Raw genomic sequence first — 22,882 nt, 5'->3', positions numbered from 1 at the left:
ATTGTAAGAAAATGCTAAACATCTCAGGAGCTTAAATGAGCGGCTCAGACAGCACCTCACTGGTAATCTGTATGCAGTGTCCAGACTGCTCTAACTCAACCTCTGAAGAGACTGCTGGCTTCTCCACAATGCACCAGGACTTGTTTGAGTACAATGACTGTGATATCCAGGAGTTAATTAACTGCAAATGTAAAGTGTACTTTAATTAGAAATATTATATGTTAAGGAGGCAGAAAAATTCCTCACCTGAAGGGTAAAGGCTGATTTATACTTGTGCGTCAAATGTACGCCGTAGGTACCGCATATCCTACGCCGTAGGGTGACGCGCACCTCCCCAAAAATGTAACTCGTGTCATGGCAACACAGACCGCAACAACTGTGATTGGTCGGCTTGGTAGCATCGCATTTCGAATTGCTTTTCTCCACCATGTCTGTACACTGATGAGAAATAAATGGTTGCAGACAATGAACCAAATCGTCAAATCTACCTACTGACATCCGAAAATATATGAAATGCATTTCCTCGTCTATGTCTGTCACGAAGAAACTCAACACAGTGGCATAGAAACCCCACCGCCAATTAGCGTTTTGGCGGTGAATTTCAGAGCAACGCAGACACAAGTACGCATGCTCGTTACGGCATGGGGCTACGCAAAAGTATAAATCAAGCCTACGGCATAGCCCGTACGCACAAGTATAAATCAGCCTTAAGAACCAGCAGAAAAGTTTTGATCTAAGTAACAGATGATAGGCATGAATTCCAGTGACTTCCTGACACTGTCTGATTCTTCACACCCCTAAGGTCATCTACAGCCCAAACACCCAAGGGCCACTGCTGGGAACCAAGCAAAGAAAGTTTAAAGACAACAATTAGAATCCACTGGAAGGAACACTTTAAAAACCATCTCACTGTGACCCTGTTCTTGATGTGAAAACACTTGACTCTATCTCACAGCAGCCTATGGGTCCATTGTTGCCACAACCTTGACTAACAAGCAATCAAAAAGGTTTTATGCCATGGGAGGAAATATTAATCCTGCTGTATTCCTCGAACTTGTAGAAAAGAAATGCATTCAGAAAGTTATCCTATATCTGGGAAGAAGGGGGCTTACCACGGAACATGAAGATGATCGCATTACATTTCCAATAAAAGAGATATCCGATTGTGGCAATGGTGTTTGGTTTCATAGTTCAAAATAGTCATTGAGACTTGACGGTCAGGCTGAGGCTGCTTTCATATCAGCATCTGTGCCCATTCACCCCCCCCCCCCATAGACTCCATCTTACAATTTTATAGAAAGGAACGGAACAGTACAGCACTGGACATTATGTCCCACAATGCTGTGCCGATTTTGATGCTTCCTGTTGATCATTTATATCTCTATTCTCTTCACCACTGTGATGTTTTAAAAAAAAACTTGCCCTTGTCTGTCTTCACACACCCTCCCCAACATAAAAGCTGACTTCTGGCTTCTGATTTCTACCCTGTGGTGAAGATTCTGTCAACTGTTATCTTTGACTAAATTTTAAAGACCTCTTTCGGATCTCCCCTCAGCCTCCAAGGAGAGAAATCCATGTTTATCTAATCCATTTATGTAGCTTGTATCCTTTAATCCAGGCAACATCCTGGTAAGCTACTTCTGTACCTTTTCTACATCCTTCCTATAATGGGTGACCAGAACTGTACTCCCAAGTGTGGCCAGACTAAAGTTTTACATAGCTCCAGCATAACTTCAATGCTGGGAGATGTTGGGTGGAAGAGTCAAAGGGCAGAAGAAGATGGTATATGAAAAGACAGCGGACTATGGAATAAAAGGAAGGAGAGCCATTTCATTCACACAGTCCTCCTTGCAACCGCTGTGCCCCCCCCCACCTACCTACCTACCTACCTACCTACCTTCCCCCTCTCAACTGGATTCACCTGTCAACAATCTCTTCCTCCTCCACCCTTTTACTCCACTTCTCCCCTCTTTCTTTCCAGTCTTGATGAAGGGTCTCAGTCTGGAATGTCGTGTTCGCTTCTCTCCATATATTCTGCCTGACCAACTGAGGCCCTCCAGCATTTGGTATGTGTTGCGCACAAGTTGACAGGTTACATTGCAGCTTTCTCGGGTATTGCATTCAATTCTGGTTACTCCATTGTGGAAGGATGTTGAGGCTTTCAAAAAGGTGCAGTAAAGTGTTTAGCCAAGATGGCAACTGGTTAAGCTTGCATATAAAGAGGATGAACAAACTTGAGTTGTTTTCTCTGGAGTGGCAGAGGATGTGGAGATATCAGATAACTTTTTATAAGATAGTGTAGCAGTTAGTGTGATGCTATTACTGCTCGGGGTGTTGAGAGTTCAATCACAGTATCCTCCTAAGGGGTTTGTACATTCTTCCCGTAGAATGAATGGATTTTCTCTGGGTGCCCCACACAGTCCAAAGAGGTACCAGGTAGTAGGCTAATTGGTCATTGTAAATTGTGCCATGGTGAGGTTAGGGTTAAATCAGTGGTTGCTGGGCAGCACAGCTGAAAGGGCCTGAAGGGCCTATTCTGCACTGTATTTCTAAATAAAATAAATAATATTATAAGAGGCACTGATAAGTAGACAGCCGGTATCTTCTTCCCAGGCTCAAAGTGCCTAATACTAGAAAACGGGCATTTAAGATGAGAGGGGCCAAGTTCAAAGGAGATATGTAGAGCAGAAGTTGTATTATTATACGGTGGTGAATGTGCTGCCAAAGGTGGTGGTAGAGGCTCATGAATATGCAGGAATTGAAGGATACAGATGCTGTAGGCAGAGGGGATTAGTTGGGCATTTGATTATTCATTAGATCAGCACATCATGGGCCAAAGGGTCTCTTCCTGTGCAGTACTCTTCTGTGTACTCAGGTTTTCTTGGGTTACACTCTATGTGCCACTAATGCCCATATCTCTAACTGATGTATATCCTGCTGTATTCTTTTATAGACCTTTATACTGTCTCCAACTTAACCAGCCTTGGTACCATTCACAAATGATCCTTGCAGAACACCACTGGTCTTGGACCTCCAGCCAGGGTAACAAGTCTTCCACCCTTAATATCTTTTGTTGTCAAGTCAGTTCAGAAGCTAAACTTGAAATTCTGGATCCCATGCATCTCTGTCTTTAATGTACCATGAAGGACCTTGTCAAATGCATTACTAAAGCCCATGTAATATCCAAATATCCACTTCCTTGCCCTCATCTTCTTGACCTTTTCTGCCCTAAGTCATGGCTGACTGCCCCTAAACAGGCAGTGCCTTTCCAAATGCACATAGAAACATAGAAAATAGGTGCAGGAGCAGGCCATTCAGCCCTTCGAGCCTGCACCGCCATTTATTATTATCATGGCTGATCATCCAACTCAGAACCCTGCACCAGCCTTCCCTCCATACCCCCTGATCCCCGTAGCCACAAGGGCCATATTTAACTCCCTCTTAAATATAGCCAATGAACTGGCCTCAACTGTTTCCTGTGGCAGAGAATTCCACAGATTCACCACTCTCTGTGTGAAGAAGTTTTTCCTAATCTCAGTCCTAAAAGGCTTCCCCCTTATCCTCAAACTGTGACCCCTCGTTCTGGACTTCCCCAACATCAGGAACAATCTTCCTGCATCTAGCCTGTCCAATCTCTTTAGGATTTTATACGTTTCAATCAGATCCCCCCTCAATCTTCTAAATTCCAACGAGTACAGGCCTAGTTCATCCAGTCTTTCTTCATATGAAAGTCCTGCCATCCCAGGAATCAATCTGGTGAACCTTCTTTGTACTCCCTCTATGACAAGGATGTCTTTCCTCAGATTAGGGGACCAAAACTACACACAATACTCCAGGTGTGGTCTCACCAAGGCCTTGTACAACTGCAGTAGTACCTCCTTGCTCCTGTACTCGAATCCTCTCGCTATAAATGCCAGCATACCATTAGCCTTTTTCACCGCCTGCTGTACCTGCATGCCCACTTTCAATGACTGGTGTATAATGACACCCAGGTCTCATTGCACCTCCCCTTTTCCTAATCGGCCACCATTCAGATAATAATCTGTTTTCCTATTTTTGCCACCAAAGTGGATAACTTCACATTTATCCACATTAAATTGCATCTGCCATGAATTTGCCCACTCACCCAACCTATCCAAGTCACCCTGCATCCTCTTAGCATCCTCCTCACAGCTAACACTGCTGCCCAGCTTCGTGTCATTCGCAAACTTGGAGATGCTGCATTTAATTCCCCCATCCAAGTCATTAATATATATTGTAAATAACTGGGGGTCCCAGCACTGAGCCTTGCGGTACCCCACTAGTCACTGCCTGCCATTCTGAAAAGGTCCCATTTATTCCCACTCTTTGCTTCCTGTCTGCTAACCAATTCTCTATCCACATCAATACCTTACCCCCAATACCGTGTGCTTTAAGTTTGCACACTAATCTCCTGTGTGGGACCTTGTCAAAAGCCTTTTGAAAATCCAAATATACCACATCCACTGGTTCTCCCCTATCCACTCTACTAGTTACATCCTCAAAAAATTCTGTGAGATTCGTCAGACATGATTTTCCTTTCACAAATCCATGCTGACTTTGTCCGATGATTTCACCGCTTTCCAAATGTGCTGTTATCACATCTTTGATAACTGACTCCAGCAGTTTCCTCACCACCGACATTAGGTTAACCGGTCTATAATTCCCCGGTTTCTCTCTCCCTCCTTTTTTAAAAAGTGGGGTTACATTAGCCACCCTCCAATCCTCAGGAACTAGTCCAGAATCTAAAGAGTTTTGAAAAATTATCACTAATGCATCCACTATTTCTTGGGCTACTTCCTTAAGCACTCTGGGATGCAGACCATCTGGCCCTGGGGATTTATCTGCCTTTTAATCCCTTCAATTTACCTAACACCACTTCCCTACTAACAAGTATTTCGCTCAGTTCCTCCATCTCACTGGACCCTCTGTCCCTTACTATTTCTGGAAGATTATTTATGTCCTCCTTAGTGAAGACAGAACCAAAGTAATTATTCAATTGGTCTGCCATGTCCTTGCTCCCCATAATCAATTCATAAATTCCATCCCTCAATGTGTTCTGCAGTAGCTTCCCTACCACTGACACAAGGATTGCCTGATTATTCTTATTTCCCTTGAGGAAAGGCACAGTTGCTACTTTCCAGTCCTCCAGAACTTTGCTTGTTGCTAGTGAGAACACAGATATTCCTGTTGAAGCCCCAGCAATCTCCTCACTTGCTTCTTTCAGTATTTTGTGATATGTAATATGCCATCAACCCCCAAGGATCTATCCATTTTAATGCTTTTCAGAAGATTCAGCACTACCACCTGTGTGTCTCAGCACATTGGCATAGCCCACTGTAATACCTATAATCCCAATGTTATTTCACCTATCTGATTTCTGAGCTCTGTCAAAATTGCCTCTATGGATGAGCTGTGCAGTAGTTTTTGAGTGCTTCTGTGACGTCCTTGTTTTATCAGCAGTGCAGCCACTCCATCTCTTACCATTTTCTATCATGTCTGAAACAATGTCCAGTGCCTCGTGCATCCAGGTCTCTGTAATCGCAACATTATCGTAATTCCATGTACTGATTCTGCTCTGTTCGTCCACCTTACCCATGATACACCTAGCATTGAAATCAACCTGTTCAGCTCATCAGACCCACCATTTTGATTAACCTTCTTTTCAGTTTTGTCATGTCATCTTTGTTGCCTTCCACCCTTCTACCTGTGTCTGTGGTTCCCATCCCCCTGCACTCTAGTTTAAACCCTCCTGAGTATAACGAGCATACATCCCAGTGAGGATACTGGTTCCTTTACAGTTTAGATGCAAGCATTCTTATTCATACAGGTCCCTTCTGCCCTGGAAGAGATCCCAATGATCTAAAGCCCTTCCTCCACCAGGTCCTTAACCATGTGTTGAACTACAGTGTGTATCTGTTTCTCACCTCATTAGCATGCAATCCTGTGATTACAACCTTAGAAGTCCTGCTCTTTAACTTCTTTCTTTTGCAAGATGTCATCCCTGCTTCGCCTTTGTCCTGTGTAGACACGACCTCCGGGCATTCGCCATCCCCTCAGAATTTCCTGTAACTGCTGTGAGGTATCTTGACCTTGGCACCAGGGAGCTTGATTGTGGCCACATAAATGCCGATCTATGCCCCTTGCTATCAAATCCCCATCACTATTGCTCTGCCTGACTGCATACTGCCTTTAGCTCAGAGCTGGGCACAGTGCCAATGTCCTGGCCACTGGTGCTGGCTTCTGTAACATCATTCCACAACCAATCGTATCCATAGAATTCCGGTATGGCCCTATGGAAACCTTTCTCCCATCTATCTGTAGCCTGTACATGGGGTGTGCCTACCTCACTAAAACTTCCATCTCTAATGTCCTGGATCCCAGATGACCCTGAGTACATCCAACTCCAGCTGGAGTTTCTTCACCCAGTCTGTCAGGATGGGTGCACTTCCCGAAGATGCAGACATCATGGAAACCATGATGTTCCCTGGCTTCCCACATCTTGCAAGAGGAGCATTCTCTGTCCTGACTGCCCTTACATCTAAGCTTTCAAAGGTCCTAAGTTTAAAGTAAATTTATTATCAAACTGCATATACTAACTTGAGATTCATTTTCTTGCAGGCATGATTGAACAATGATTGAAAAACAAAACCCATGTGCAACCATTGTAAGGTCACAGATTAACTAGATTTAAAAAAAGTTACCTGATTCTGACCTGTGCCTCTTTGCCAAAGCCTCAGCTCCCCATTCTTACACTGGCTCACTTTCAACATGGCTGCTCCATTTGACCCAACCTTATTGGCAAAGTCTGCAGCAAGTCAGCCACTCAGAAACAACATTTTAAAAGCTGCTGGCTGCTGTGCCAAAGATGTCACCAATTTTGCTTGTATCCAGCTTCCCTGTACCTACTGAGCCCTCCTGAAAGCATTGGATTTTCTCAGCAAGATGAATTTATTAATCCTAGGTTATTGTTAGGGGTTGCATAATTATGAAGAGCATCACAATCAAGCTAAGCAATGTTATTTCTAGCTGACTTTACAGATATGGTCACCATGTTATAAAAGTTGAAACAAATTGTACTGGAAAGAGTATAAAGTAGAGATTCACAAAGATGCTTCATGTAATTGTCCGGAATCTTTTGTCTCTTTTCCCTTCTCATTGGAGGACTAACCTTTCAGTTTACCAGTAGCTGGCCACCTTGCCTCATTTTAAGCTCCCTCACTACTTTTGATGTGGAAAAACAGTAGGCACTAAAATTGGTTTACGCTGAGGTGGATAACTAATCTTCAGAAAGAAATACAGTAGATGGTCTGTTCATTTGGATCAGAGAAGTGTGAGGTGACGCATTTGGGGAGTGCAACAAAAATATTGAATGTGTGGAGAAACTGAAGGAGTGGTTAGACCCATCAATCAATAAGCTTGAAAAAGATAGAATACTTTCCTTCATTATCTGAAGCAAAGAATGTAAGAACAGGGAGACTGAATGCATTGCTTGATCATGGCTTGAGTACTGGTCTGGTCACCACATTACAAGAAAAATGAGATTGTATTTAGAAGGAATGCAGAAGAGATTCACATTGATGTCACCGGAACTGGAAAATTGAGAGGAACTTAAGAACCTGGTGGCATGGTGTGAAGACAATAACTTATCCCTCAACGTCAGCAAGACGAAGGAATTGGTTGTTGACTTCAGAAGGAGTAGCGGACCGCACGACCCAATTTACATCGGTGGTGCGCAAGTGGAACAGGTGAAAAGCTTTAAGTTCCTCGGGGTCAATATCACAAATGACCTGACTTGGTCCAATCAAGCAGGGTTCACTGCCAAGAAGGCCCACCAGCACCTTTACTTCCTGAGAAAACTAAAGAAATTTGGCCTGTCCCCTAAAACCCTCCCTAATTTTTATAGATGCACCGTAGAAAGCATTCTTCTAGGGTGCATCACAACCTGGTATGGAAGTTGTCCTGTCCAAGACCGAAAGAAGCTGCAGAAGATCGTGAACACGGCGCAGCACATCACACAAACCAATCTTCCGTGCTTGGACTCACTTTACACCGCACGCTGTCGGAGCAGTGCTGCCAGGATAATCAAGGACACGACCCACCCAGCCAACACACTTTTCGTCCCTGTTCCCTCCGGGAGAAGGCTCAGGAGCTTGAAGACTCGTACGGCCAGATTTGGGAACAGCTTCTTTCCAACTGTGATAAGACTGCTGAACGGATCCTGACCCAGATCTGGGCTGTACCCTCCAAGTATCTGGACCTGCCTCTCGGTTTTTTTGCAATACTTTACTTTCCCTTTTCTATTTTCTATTTATGATTTATAATTTAAATTTTTAATATTTACTAATTTTTACTATTCTTAATATTTAATATTTGTAATCCAGTGAGCGGGAAGCGCAGAATCAAATATCGCTGTGATGATTGTACGCTCTAATATCAATTGTTTGGCGACAATAAAGTACAAAGTATTGTATTTGAGGAAAGTTCACCTGCAATAAGATTGTTTTTCTTTTCAGAAAGGAGACTGAAGAGACTTGATTGTACTATGTAAAATGATAGGGGTGATAAAATCTGAATTGAAAGGAACTGGTTCTATTGGTAAAGAGGTCAAAAACCAAAGTTTAGAGGGTGCTGAGGAAACATTTCTTCACCTGGGGAGGGGGGAGTATTGGTCTTGAACTTGCTGCCTGAAAAGATTAAGGGAAGCAGAAACCCTTGTCAGAATCTGAATAGTAATTGAAGAACAGGGACCCTGTGATACAAAGTGGGGTTGGGTCGTTCCTTTTCATCTGCCGTAGCCACTGAACTAAATGGCTTCCCATATCATATACTTTCTTTAGTTCTATAAGAAGTAATTTAGCCCTGACTGAATTAATCATCTTCACAGCTGCTTGGTAGAAAGTCTGTGTTTAGATAATGAGAGACAATGGGGAGCAATTCCCATAAAGAAGCTGTGACATTTATTCTTTAAAATAACTGAGTTGGTTGCTTCTTTGAGCTGTGCCTCACACAGTTTGCTTTTCGTCATCCTTTTCCCCCCAGCTTACCTGATCTTACCTGTTGCCAGTTACTTGTTCCTAAAACACTCCATTAAAGTGCAGGTGCTGCAATGAGAAGTATGTCATTATCTGGCAGGTCCTGTTAATATGCCTTTAGACTAGCTGTGCAGTTGATTGCAGACACATAGCTGAATTCATTCATCATTGTCCGTCCTGTAAACACTGACAACCCATTGAAATGACAGTAGGATCCTACAGCTGAAATTTATGTTCAGCAAAAGATGATCATGGTGGCAGTGATCCTACTGTTAGCATTTTCCGTTGTTCCTTCCATATCATCAGACCCTTCCCTGTGACACTGAGACCATTAGGGCTGATTTATACTTGTGCGTCAAATGTACGGCGTAGCCGCGTACCCTATGTTGTATCTATGCTGAACCCTACGCCATAGCCTAACGCGCACCTCTCCCAAAATGTAACTACGCGTCGCGGCGACACAGACCGAACAACTGTGATTGGTCCGCTTGGTAGCATCGCATTTCCTCCTACGCTGCAATAGCTTCCCATTGGGCAACTGAAGGGCAGGGAAGGAACTCTGGCTGCAATGCTTTCCATAAGGCTTTACAGACCTCCGAAATTATGGAGGACCCTGTGCTTGACGCCAGTTTGTAGCTAGCTGCTACAGCCTGTTGACTTCCACCTGAAGCTAAAACTCGAATGGTGATTGCCAGTTTCTGAGTATACTGTGCGTACACTGATGCGAAATAGATGGTTGGAGACGATGGACCAAATCATCAAATCTACCTGCCAACATCGGAAAATATTTGAAATGCATTTCCTCGTCCATGTCTCTCAGTGGCCAGACAAGCACAGAAAATTCACCCTCCTTCAGTTTCAGCTGCCATTGTTTGAAGTTTGAATTTCTTCGTGTTGAGTTTCAGTGGCATAGAAACCCCACCGCCAACTAGCGTTTTGGCAGTGAATTGCAGAGAGACACAGACGCACCAACTAAATGTATAAATGCTCACAACGGCGTAGCGCACTTGCGTAGGCTACAGCATAAGTTAGTACGCACAAGTATAAATCAGCCTTAAGTTTGAATGCAAGTATCCAGTGATGTGAAATTGTGCTGCTAAAAGCAGAGAGCAGTCCACAGCCCTGAGCAGGAAAGTGCATTTAACACAGGAGCATCTAATAGTCAAGACACACATTGTTATTTACAGCTTTTAAATGACTGTTTATACAACTGCACTTGAGCTAATAAAACAGAAAATTCTGGAAACATTTAACAGGCCAGGCAGCACTTGCTGGAAAGAAAGAGTTCCTCCTGTTGCTTTCACTCACCTTTGACATTTAAATGGGGCATGACTCAACATTTCTACTTTTGCTGTGAAATGAAACATTCTAGCAGATTAGTTTTGAATGCACCTCCTTTCAAGACCATAAGACGCAGAAGCAGAATTAGGCCTTTTGGCTCATTGGCTCTGTTCCATCATTCCATCGTGGCTAATTTATTATCCCCCTCAACCCCACTCTCTTGCATTTATATTCTTCCTACCGAAGTATTTTCATGAAAGGTAATTGCCACATCGCCTGCAATGAACAAATGCTTGATCGGCATGACCGTTGGTTGGGCTGGCCGCATGTCTCCTTTTTTGCAAAATCTTTATACAGTTGCAACCACAGGAAATTATGTGGATATTGACAACAACATACAACATAGTATATTATGTATACTACTCTACATAGTATAGTGTAGAGCATCATTTGATTTGTCACCAAGAATTGATGTGATTGCCTTAATTTGTTGTGAAGGGTGTGGATTGTTATGAGGGAGAAGGGGAAGCATGTTCTGGTACTGTGTTGTACATGTATCACTTGTAGAGTGGGTTAAGGCACCTACTTGGGTCGGGAGGGGTGAGTGGTTGAGGGTTGGTATTGATTCCCATTGCAAGTGAATTGAAACTACCACAATATCAAGAATACGAAGAGAGCACTTTAGTGTAAGGGACATGTCCACTTCTTTCAGTATTAAGGTAGTCCACCATGTATAAGAGTTTTGTTCCAATGTGAAATTATCAACAATAGTTTGAGTTGTTTTTCTCTCACCAAAGTTGCATTACAGATATCCCTGTCACAGTTCAGAGATGCAGTGACGGGCAAAGGGAAGCTGATAACTTGCTCTTGATGTGTTTTGTCCAGTAAGCAGACCGTTTTCCCCTTGGTCTATCCTACAGTTATCAGACAACATCACACCACCACTAGAGCCCAAGCCCTGTCTAACCTACTGCCATTATGACTGACAGCAAGTAGCAGAAAACTATATCATCAATTGGAGATTGGAATAAAGTTGACAGATCAGAGCTGCTGTTTCAGTGCCTGTCATCATTAGGAGATCTCCGTACAGCTGGTAGCTTATTCTGATCACTGACTGTCTATCTTGCAGCTTAAAATATAACAAAAAAATTGGGGATACTCCACAGGTCAGGCAGATGCAGGTCTGAGTACCTGCTAGTGTTTTCTGGTTTTATTTCAGATTTCTAGCCCTAACAGTTTCTTGCTTTTCAGCTAGTTATGGTTTTCCCTTTGCTCCCCAGGAGTTCCATTGACTGCATTCAGCTGATAAATGAGGAGACAATGGTTTCTGGAGCTGATGATGGGTATGTGTTTTAAGTCTGAAATATTTCAGTTTTATTCATTTTTTATTTCTAAAATATAAAGATTTGGCAGAAATCATTTTGCCCGAATATAGGAAATTAAACTTTAAACCTGTTGACCTCTGTGTTTCAGCTCCTTGGCGCTTTGGACAGTTACTAAGAAGAAGCCTCTGGTTACTGTCAGGGCAGCTCATGGTTTCCAAGGAGATCCAGGCATAAAACAGCCAAATTGGATTACTTCTGTGGCAGCAATGCTGAACAGTGATTTAGTAGCCTCAGGTGCGTCAAACTGACATGCGATTTAATGTTGTCTCTGCCTACTGAAAGTTGCTAAGCATGCTTTCAGAAAGCACTTTATGGCCTTTTTGCTTCATTCAGAACATATAGAACATATTGTCTATTGCTTCAATCCTGTTCTGAAACAAGTTTAACTCGCTCAGATTCCTATCTCCACTCCCTTTTGAGTATGTTCAGAATCAGGTTTATTATCAGTGACATAGGTTGTGAATCTTTTTTTGTTTTGTAACAACAGTTCAGAGCAATCCATAAACTAGAAGTTAGAAGAAATGTGAAATATATACATAAAAAGGCAAATGAAATAAGTAGTGCAAAAATAATGGAGTAGTGTCCATGAGTTCATTGACCGTTCAGAAATCTGAAGGCAGAGGGGAAGAAACTGTTTCTAAAATGTGTGTCTTCAGGTTCCTGTGCTACCTCTCTGGTAGCAGAGAATAGGGATGTCCTGGGAGATTATATTAGTGCTGCTTCCACGGTTTTTTCAAAGTGTTTTTTTTTATTTTACTGCCCGTTACTACCTGTCTCTTTGATTCCCATGGCCCATCTTTGACTTTACCTTTTCTTGAACATCTCCAGGGGAATACATCAGCTGCCACATCATCCCAATTTCACCTCCTCTTGCAATACACCCTGTAAGGATGCATTCTCTCGGTTTTGCTGTCTTCGATATACCTACTCTGATGCGAATTTCCACACCAGTGCCTTAAAGATGTCCTCCATTGGCCTTAACTGTGGCTCCTCCTGTTCCACAGTTTGGGCTCCCAACTCTGTCTCCTCTACTTCCCACACACACTTGCTCTCAGCTAGAATAAGGGTAAGATTCCTCTCGTGCTCTTTTTCTATCTCACCAGCCTCCACATTGAAAAGACAATGCTCCATAACTTCCCCCACCTCCTACAAGGTTCCACCACCCTCCACTTTCATCATTCACAAGGAGCCATACCCTTTCTGACTCCTGAATCTGTCTCCATACAATCATAAGAATGCAACATTTTCTTTCCTTCCCACTACCTAGGGGCCCAAGCAGTCTTTCCAGATGGTGTAGTAATTAATTCATTTGGTGCTTGCAGTAAATGTGATTGTTCTGTTGGAGAAGCCAAACAAGGTTTGTGTGACCATGATGTAAAGAACAACCTGGAGCTTTAATTCTGTATCCACTCTACTGCCTTCACCCTGCAATTCTCTCAGCTACACCCGGTGTAAGTTCAAGGAATAGCCACCTCCTCTAGCATTGAATTACATTTTCAAGTTAAACAACTAAGCCATTTTTACACAAATGTGGCTGTACCTTTGTTTCAATTTTATACATTTCTGCTTCTCTATTTTTTTCCAACTGCCAGTATTTATTTTAAAGTAAAGGGTAGTGGTTAGTTCCAATACTATTACAACTCGGGCATCGGAGTTCAATTCCGTTGTCATCTGTAAGGAATCTGTACTTCCTCCCTGCGGAATCATGGGTTTTCTCCGGGTGCTCCCGTTTCCTCTCACAATCCAAAGACATACCAGTTTAATTGTCGTCGTAAGTTGTCCTATGATTAGGCTAGGGTTATAGCGGGGGTTACTGAGCAGTGCAGCTCGTGTGGTCAGTAGGGCCTATCTCAATAAATAATTATTTATTATCTTCCAACCTCGGTCTACATTGTATCACAGACATTTCCTCTGCTTGTTCCAACCTGTTTCCTTGTAACTTAAAACATGCTTATCTTATTTTCCAAGCTGACGGTGCCTCACCTGCAGACTGCTGCCAACATTCTCTGAGTTTATTTCAGATTTTCAACATCAGCAGTGTTTTGCTCACAGTCCATGTCAACCAAATTCCCATCTGAATTGTATCTATTTTTATCATGACATTGTCCTGTTGAAGGAGATTTAGAGCCTGTGCCCACAAGACAGCTTAATGTTTTACCACATTAACAATGCTGTGTAAGTGGCTGGCTCTGAATTTTGCCTGTCAGTTCTGGGCTTCTGCTGCATTGTAGCAGTAATTGTTTGATGATAATGTATTCCTGCTTGCAGGTTACTACCGTGCTAGCCTAGCTTCCAGGCCCCAATGAAGCTGAGAAGTGTTCTCTGTTAACACTTCTGTGGTTACTCACATCTTCTTTCATAGTCTTAAACATCCAGTCTTGCTGTGTAGCTAAGATAATTAGCCATTTCTCTATACTAGTATTTGAATGCACTCATTGCAGTGGCCAGCAACAGAATGACATACTCCTGGGGTCCTTTATTCATCTTCCCTAGTGCATTATCCCATTTTCTTCAATCATATGATGCCTTAGTTTCATCTATATTTATGGCGCATTATATGGAGGGTAAATACAGGAATGTTTATCAGTGTTTCTTTTTACTGATTTGCAAATATTGCTTTAATATTATCTGTTTTAATTCATGATTTCAGGTTCACAAAATTCCCAGATCAGACTCTGGAAGTGTGGAGAGGGATTCAAGCGACTGGAGCCACTCTTTGACATCCCCGTGGTAAGAGATTTTAAAGTGTTTTTTGCAACTGAAATATTATTCTTCTGAATGCTGAGCTTGATTATAGAATCTTTGGAAGCTGCACTCAGGGATCTAATCGTTTTTATCCCTTTATTTAGTGTAGCCCTCTCCTGAAGTACCAATCTGTGTTGGAGAGAGTCCTACTTATCTTTAATGCATTAATGTCAACAAGCTTTTTGAGCATGCAAGATTGTGTCAGACCCTGCTGTATCCTTCTGCTCGACCGTTTGGGACAGAAAATGTAAACAAAAATATACAACATAGGGCGCATCTAGAGTTGAAAAAAAAACATTGAAATGTAAGCTTAAGTTTTTATCTAAGTGCAACAAGATCAATGAGTTGACAGCATACAATAGGCAGCAACATATGAGGATAATCTAATATTGTTATGGAAACATGGTGACCAGGACTGGGTGCTTAGTATTCCATGTTATATGATGTTTAGGACACAGGTGAAAGGATAGTATTGATCACCACGGAAGGTATCAGAGCAGTTTTGAGTTGTAATGTAGAGGCTTTGCACAGTAATGTAGAATTGGTGAATCCCGGCAAGGATCCAAATTGCTCTTTTAAACAAACTGAAACTTACCAGTAAACACGAGGAATTCTGCAGATGCTGGGAATTCAAGCAACACACATCAAATTTGCTGGTGAACGCAGCAGGCCAGGCGGCAACACTAGGAAGAGGTACAGTCGACGTTTCAGGCCAAGACCCTTCGTCAGGACTAACTGAAGGAAGAGTTAGTAAGAGATTTGAAAGTGGGAGGGGGAGGGGGAGATCCAAAATGATAGGAGAAGACAGGAGGGGGAGGGATGGAGCCAAGAGCTGGACAGTTGATTGGCAAAAGGGATACGAGAGGATCATGGGACAGGAGGCCCAGGGAGAAAGACAAGGCGGGGGGGGGGAACCCAGAGGATGGGCAAGGGGTATAGTCAGAGGGACAGAGGGAGAAAAGGAGAGAGAGAGAAAGAATGTGTGTATATAAATAAATAACGGATGGCGTACGAGGGGGAGGTGGGGCATTAGCGGAAGTTAGAGAAGTCAATGTTCATGCCATCAGGTTGGAGACTACCCAGACGGAATATAAGGTGTTGTTCCTCCAACCTGAGTGTGGCTTCATCTTTACAGTAGAGGAGGCTGTGGATAGATATATCAGAATGGGAATGGGATGTGGAATTAAAATGTGTGGCCACTGGGAGATCCTGCTTTCTCCGGTGGAACTGATGGCATGAACATTGACTTCTCTAACTTCTGCTAATGCCCCACCTCCCCCTCGTACGCCATCCGTTATTTATTTATATACACACATTCTTTCTCTCTCTCTCCTTTTCTCCCTCTGTCCCTCTGACTATACCCCTTGCCCATCCTCTGGGTTCCCCCCCCCCCGCCTTGTCTTTCTCCCTGGGCCTCCTGTCCCATGATCCTCTCATATCCCTTTTGCCAATCACCTGTCCAGCTCTTGGCTCCATCCCTCCCACTCCTGTCTTCTCCTATCATTTTGGATCTCCCCCTCCCATTTTCAAATCTCTTACTAGCTCTTCCTTCAGTTAGTCCTGACGAAGGGCCTCGGCCCGAAATGTCGACTGTACCTCTTCCTAGAGATGCTGCCTGGCCTGCTGCGTTCACCAGCAACTTTGATGTGTGTTGCCTGAAACTTAACAGATTGTGTTTCCTTCTCTTCCTTTACTGTTCCCTTTAAACTCCATTAGTTTCATACCAGAAGACTGGAGAAAAAAAATGTTCATAAGGAAGATAGAATGCAGGGAGCTATAAGCCAGTTAGATTTGGTGTCAGTAATCAAAGAGCAAATGACTCATTTTTAGGAAATCTGAAAGTGAGTTATTATCTAATTGGGATTAACGGTAAATGAGTGAAGTTTGGAGGGATTTATATGGTCTAGGGTATGAATCACAAGATGTTAGGGAGATGTAAAAAGTAGTTATGAAGTTAAATATTTTGGTATTTAATCGTTAAGGGATTCGAGTTTATGAATGTTGAGGTTTTATTACAGTTGCATAGGCTGTTTGTGTAGCCACTCCCAGAATGGTATACACTAATAAGGTCCCTTTACCGTAAAAAGACAGGGTAGGATTAAAGACAATCCAAAGGAAATTTACATGGTTATTTTCTAGGATGAGAGGATTGCTCTGTCAAAGAAGGTTTCAACAGTTTGTGTCTTTATTCCTGCTGTTTAGGAAAATGAGTGGCATAAGATCTGTTGGATCTTGATACTTCTGTGATCCAAAGGTTCTTCAGAAGTCAAGAATGAGGCATAAAGCTTATTGCTTGCACTTGTTTTATTAAGTGTTACAAGAGCAAAGATCAAGCTGAAGCAGTGTGGAGAGAACAAAGAAAAGACCCAGACTAAAATGTAATTGTGGTCTTCTCATACTTAGACTAGAGATAACAGAATTCCAGTGACAACAATTAACGTATAAAACATCTAGATTCAAATGGAGTGATATTTGCTACCGAAAACTAAGAAATTTCTAGACAAATACAGAAGTAACCACTGTAAATGCTGAAAAATTCACTGAACAATGACATGTACATGGGTGATTATATAACACCAAGCAAGAATAGGAAGGTTAAAGTTAACTACAAGAAAAATAGCTATTCTACATCCCACTCCTCCAGATGTTAAGGGGTAGAAATTGAGATGTTTTCACAGTGGAAGAGTCATGAGCAAGGGGATGTTGCTGCAGAACAAGGGATGAATCATTTAAAACTGAAGTGCATTGAAATTTTTTCTCTGGGGTGGTGAATCTTGGGAACCCTCTGTCCCTGATAGTGGTGGAGCCTGGTGGAGGCAGGGATTCCACAGACCCCTCGGTTAGTGGTAAGGGTCCATGCATAAAAAAGGTTGGGAACCTCTGATTTAAGGTGAAATTGATGTTTTTGAGAGATTGAGGAACTAAGGGGTTAATGAGGAACCAGAACAGGAGAGGAGTTGAGGCCAGCTTAGATAAACCATGATCATGTTGAATGATGGGGTTGGCATCAGGGCATCCTGAATGTATTGCTAACTGCATTGCTGAAGTGCTTAAATATATTGGTTTCTCTGATAGGGAAGAAATTAAATTTACAAAAAAAGGCCACAACTTTCTTATACATTCACATATGATACATAACAGGGGATGTTTCCCCTCTAAGTCTGCATATTCATGACTTCTGCTTCTCTTGCACTATTTTCATATTGGGATAATTGAAAGGAGGTGCTAATTGCATTCTCAGTGCCTATTCCCCAATGGAGTATGGTTCAAGTTATTGCTGAAACAACCCCTCCTCCCCCGCTGTCAGCTGACCTTAAAATATCAGCACGGGTTGGGATGCACTGCATCTTCTCCACTAATTATCCAAGTCTGCAACCTCATTACAGTTTGTTGACCTTGGGTTCTGGCTCAACTGATGTTACACATCAGCCACGTTTCTCTGGTCAGAGTTGCTGACAGTTCTTGCAATTAACTTCTCTAACAGCAGTACGTGCTATCACTCAAAATACAGACGTTCCTCCATACAAAAAAAGGCATCCTGATGTGTAGATATGAACTCATCATCATCCATTGTCACCTGTTGATTGAATTCTGTCATTGTTCTATGTTCCTCTTCCTTTTGCCCATAATATACAATAACAGTGCCTTGGACTAGAGGGAGAGAAGCATGGAACCAAACTCCAGGCAAAGTGCTGGAATCCAGTACAGGGAAACAAGGAAGCTTCACTGCAGTAACGGCAGTGCTAGAGTCAGAAGGATTAATGTTTCTATGTAACCTTTATCAAAATGATCACTGTCACCTTTTGGGGGTGAATGCATTTAAAGGTTTATCTTATTCCCCAACCCAATATCTCTGCAGTCTTTGCAGAGGTAAGTAGACACCTGTCATAATCCCCAGGTTAAAATGTGAAACCCTCAGTCATACAGGGTCAACACCATACAACCCAAGGCAGTCAGGGTGTATGTAATTCCTGGGCTGTGAAATATTGTGAAAAATTTTCTGAAGAGATTGAATGTATTTCAGCCATCTGGAGTCACGTTCTCATACATCATATGGTGCTGTGATGTGTTGTCATTTTGAGTCTCTTTTCTGGGGGGAAAAAAAGTATTCAAATTGACCTGTTGGATGTTAAAGGTTAGTTTTTTGTCGTATGTACATCAAAACATACAGTGAAGTGCATCAACAACCAATACAGTCCAAGGATTGTGCTGGGGGCAGCCCACAAGTGTTGTCACCATCAGAGCATGCCCACAACTCGTACATCTTTAGAATGTGGGAGGAAACCAGAGCACCCAGAGAAATCCCACACATTCACGGGCAGAACTACAGACTCCTTCCAGGAATCAAACCCCAATCGTTGATCACTGGTGTTGTAATGCACTACAGTTCCATGGGTGTTGGATAGGACTTTGTGTCCATTCAGTGTCAGTTTGCCATGATAATTTGCACTGGAAGAGGGAACTTTAGATGATATTTCTACTTTTCCCATGTTTAACCTTTTCTTCACACGAGGCAATGTTTACTTTAGCCCTGGTTCAGAATGGTTATCAACACTACATTCTGCGAGCCACTTTATACTCGTGTGTTATAAAAATTTCACCTTTTGGAGGAAATTAAGACCTGTGAGCTAGTTTAAGAGGTCATTGCAATGTTGAAACTAATCTTTCCTTCTGCCTCTTTCATAGGTTGGTTTCGTGAATTGTTTGAAATTTTCCAGTTGTGGTCACTTTTTAGTGGCTGGTGTGGGACAGGAGCACAGGTAAAGTGTTTGTTGTCTCTCAAATCTCAGTCTCAGGCTATCCACTGCATGAGGTGACTGGATTTCCAGAGAAGTTCCACGCATGGCTCAAGTACTTGCAGTGTATATCACTTCTCCAAGACAGGTTAATCTCCCTCTGATGTTCTACTGATCCTGTGGAGGTTCAGTCTGATGTATTTTGGACTTTGTCTGGACAAACTGTTCTATATTAGTATGCGCACAGTGCATAGCACCATGCATACACTAATATTGGTCAGTTTTCGGACACAGTATACTTACATTGAAATACTGTGGCAATAGGAACTGTAGGCACTTCACTCCCTCATTCTGTGAGATTGTAGTTTATACGTACTTTTTCTTTTTCTCCATGTCTGTTATGCCCTTGTTGGATCTGGTAACTTCTGTGATCCAAAGTTCTTCAGAAGTCAAGAATGAGGCATAAAACTTACTGCATACGATCATTTTATTAAGTGTTAGAAGGCTGGATAATGAACAACAAAGAGGAGCCAAGAGAAAAAAAATTAAAAAATAACAATGCAGACGTGATCACTTCATTAACAAGAGAAAATCTGCAGGTGCTAGAAATTCAAGGCAACACACACAGAATGTTGGAGGAACTCAGCAGGCCAGACTGTATTTATGAAAAAGAGTAAATAGTCAGCGTTTCAGCCGAGACCGTTCATCAGGTCGTCTTGTACTCAGACCACTTGGCTGTTCACTTGTGTGGAATATTTGCAATGATGTATCTCCAGTGAAGTTTTTGTCTTTCAAATGCACTTACTGTTGTGATTGTTTTTAAAAACAAAAGCAAGTTTTCTATTTACTGTCTAGTTGAATTCCAATCTGTCCATTCAAAGTATCTTTAACATATTTGTTGTAGACACTTTAGAGCCTCTAGGCTATATTGGTTAACCATGCTTTGGTGACCTGAGCAGTATTGTGGGTGTGGCTGAGGCTTGAGTGTAGAGTGAGCTACCTGTGTTATCAGTAAGTCAGCAATGACTATGAAATCACAGTGCAGCTGGCAAATGCATTGCAGTAGATGTTAATTTAAATTTAATTTTTAAGTGCACTGTCACAAGGCTTGCTTTGTTATTTGTACTACTGTCTTGCAATTTCTGACCACTGACATTTTCGTGAAATTTGTTGTTTTGTGGCAGCAGTATAGAGAAATACCCAAAAAAAAACGTACTATGTTACATAAAAAATTCCTTATAATTCCGGTTATAATTGGGCCATCAGGGCAGCCACTTATTTGAGACAACTCTTTCTATAAAATAAAACACAAAAGCTAATTGAGAAAGTAGGCAGGACCCCCTTATTTCGAACATTATGCTGCTTAATTGGAATAGAAGATAGTGGCTGAACAGTTTCAGTTGTGTGCCATACTTGGAGCGAACAGTTTTTAAATAGGCAAACAACAGGAATTCTGCAGATGCTGGAAATTCAAGCAACACACATAAAAGTTGCTGGTGAACGCAGCAGGCCAGGCAGCATCTCTAGGAAGAGGTACAGTCGACGTTTCAGGCCGAGACCCTTTGTCAGGACTAACTGAAGGAAGTCCTGACGAAGGGTCTCTGCCTGAAACGTCGACTGTACCTCTTCCTAGAGATGCTGCCCGGCCTGCTGCATTCACCAGTTTTTAAATAGTGTCAGTTGCTTGTCCTTGTGTTATTTTATTCACCACATTTTCAAACAGCCATGATTTTTGACACTACTTCATGCAGGACAACAATGAAGGCTGTCAGCCTACTGTTTGCACTAGGTGGCTGCGGTGATTTTGTTCATTTACAGTCAATCAAGAGCACAGCAGTGTATACTGTACAAATTCCTCCATCAACTTCTATTAGGAAATAATAGTTTTATAGTAATATTGACAGTGTTCTAATTTGTTCTGTACTTCACTTAAATACAATTCGTTACACAGTTAAACGTAGTTTTGTCTTTTCAAACTATTTCCATGAAGCCTTGGCTAATTGGGGCAGCTGCATAATTGGGCTAAAATATATTGGTCCTGATGTGTCCCAATTAACTAGAATCCATTGTGTATCAGAAATAAAAGAAAAAATAGTGAAGTAGTATTCATGGCTTCATGGACCATTTAGAAATCTGATGGTGGAGACAAAGAAGCTGTTCCTAAAACATTGGGTGTGTGTCTTTAAGCTCCTGTATCACCTCCCTGATGGTAGTAATGAGAAGAGAGCCTCATGGGTGGTGGGGGTCGTTAATGATGGACATTGCTGCCTTGAGGCATCACCTTTTTGAAGGTGTCCTCTGGTGGGAAAGCTTGGAGCTGGCTGGCTGAGTTTACAACGCTTGGCAGCTTTTTCCAGTCCTTTACATTGGCATACCAGACATTGATGCAGCCAATTAGAATGCACTCCACACTACGTCTGTAGAAATTTGCTGGATTCTTAGGACATACCAAATTTCCCCAGACTCCTAATGAAATATAGCACTGATTTGGCAGGTTGAAAATTCTGTGCAATGTATTGAATGAAACTTGTACTGTTCTTTGCAGATTGGGTCGGTGGTGGAGACTGAAAGAAGCCAAGAATGGAATCTATATAATACCCCTGAAAAGGACACAGACGAAACAGCAACTGGGAGATAGCAAATAGTTCTAAAGTGCTTAGCCAATGTTTTGTACAAGATTTCTCCAGTGACTTTGGAGTGGCTTTATTTTGTAAATAAAATTCTAGTGCATTCACAATGATGAGGATGTGTGTCATGGCATATGCACTGCTGTATTCTGTCCTTTTGTAAGGCACAATGTAGCTGCCTGCCCTGCTGAACTGATTTTGACAGTTCTGATTTGGAGTTAAATATCACTTTCAGTAGTTTTCTCCCCCCAGTCATACATGAAAATTAGAACAGGGCACATTCAAACATGCAGAGAAGTCATGAATAAAGTCACATGAATTCGCATTGTATTCACCAGACTGGTGGTGAGTTCTTATTGAATGGAGAACTGGGGAAAAAGCAGATTGAAAGCATGAAGTCTGGGGAAAGTCTTGGGGATTCTTTTTAGTGCATGTGAGACAGTGCAGTTTGATGTTTTGTGCTCTGAATTTTCATCCACTTACAGTATACCCATTTTTAACCCTTTCCACTGAAGAAACTGCTTCTCTCTCCAATCAAAGTTGAAGAACAGGCCTATGTCATTGTTGTCCCATCAAAAAGCTTCCATAAGATGCCACCATTAAGGGCAGATTCTATAGTTACCAGGCAGTTGGGTGGCAAATATACACTCAGTAGCCATTTCATTAGGTAATGCTGCTGTTGTGTTCAGAGGTGCCTTTCTGCACACCACTGTTGTAAAGCTTGGCTATTTCAGTTACTGTTAACTTCCTGTTGGCTTGAACCAGTCTAGCCATTCTACTCTGAGCCCTTACATTAAAAGGCATTTTTGCTGTCAGAACTGTTGCTCACTGGATACTATTTGTTTTTCTCACCATTCTCCGTAAACTCTAGAGAATAGTGTGTAAAAATCGCAGGAGATCCGCTGCTTCTAAGATACTCAATCTACCCTGCCTGGCACTAACAATCATTCCATGGTCAAAGTCATATATCACATTTCTTCCCAATCTGATGTTTGGGCTGAACAACTGGACCTCTTGACCATGTCTGCATGCTTTTTATGGACTGAGTTGCTGCC

At 42.2% G+C, this 22,882-nt stretch overlaps 1 protein-coding gene across 1 annotated transcript in view; it reads left to right on the top strand.

Annotated features, from left to right (window-relative positions):
- Positions 1–22,090, top strand: part of rrp9 (ribosomal RNA processing 9, U3 small nucleolar RNA binding protein) — a 48,933-nt gene extending 26,843 nt beyond the window's left edge. Inside the window, exons 11-15 of the mRNA XM_063068372.1 lie at positions 11,615–11,677; positions 11,808–11,953; positions 14,370–14,449; positions 19,151–19,224; positions 21,746–22,090. Of these exons, the coding sequence (XP_062924442.1) occupies positions 11,615–11,677; positions 11,808–11,953; positions 14,370–14,449; positions 19,151–19,224; positions 21,746–21,845 (463 nt within the window). The 3' untranslated portion in view covers positions 21,846–22,090. The remainder of the gene's footprint in view (positions 1–11,614; positions 11,678–11,807; positions 11,954–14,369; positions 14,450–19,150; positions 19,225–21,745) is intronic.
- Positions 22,091–22,882: the final 792 nt, after the last annotated feature.

The sequence above is a fragment of the Mobula hypostoma genome, chromosome 15, assembly GCF_963921235.1.
Source record: "Mobula hypostoma chromosome 15, sMobHyp1.1, whole genome shotgun sequence".
Classification (NCBI taxonomy): domain Eukaryota; kingdom Metazoa; phylum Chordata; class Chondrichthyes; order Myliobatiformes; family Myliobatidae; genus Mobula; species Mobula hypostoma.
This window is presented reverse-complemented; position numbering and strand designations above follow the sequence as displayed.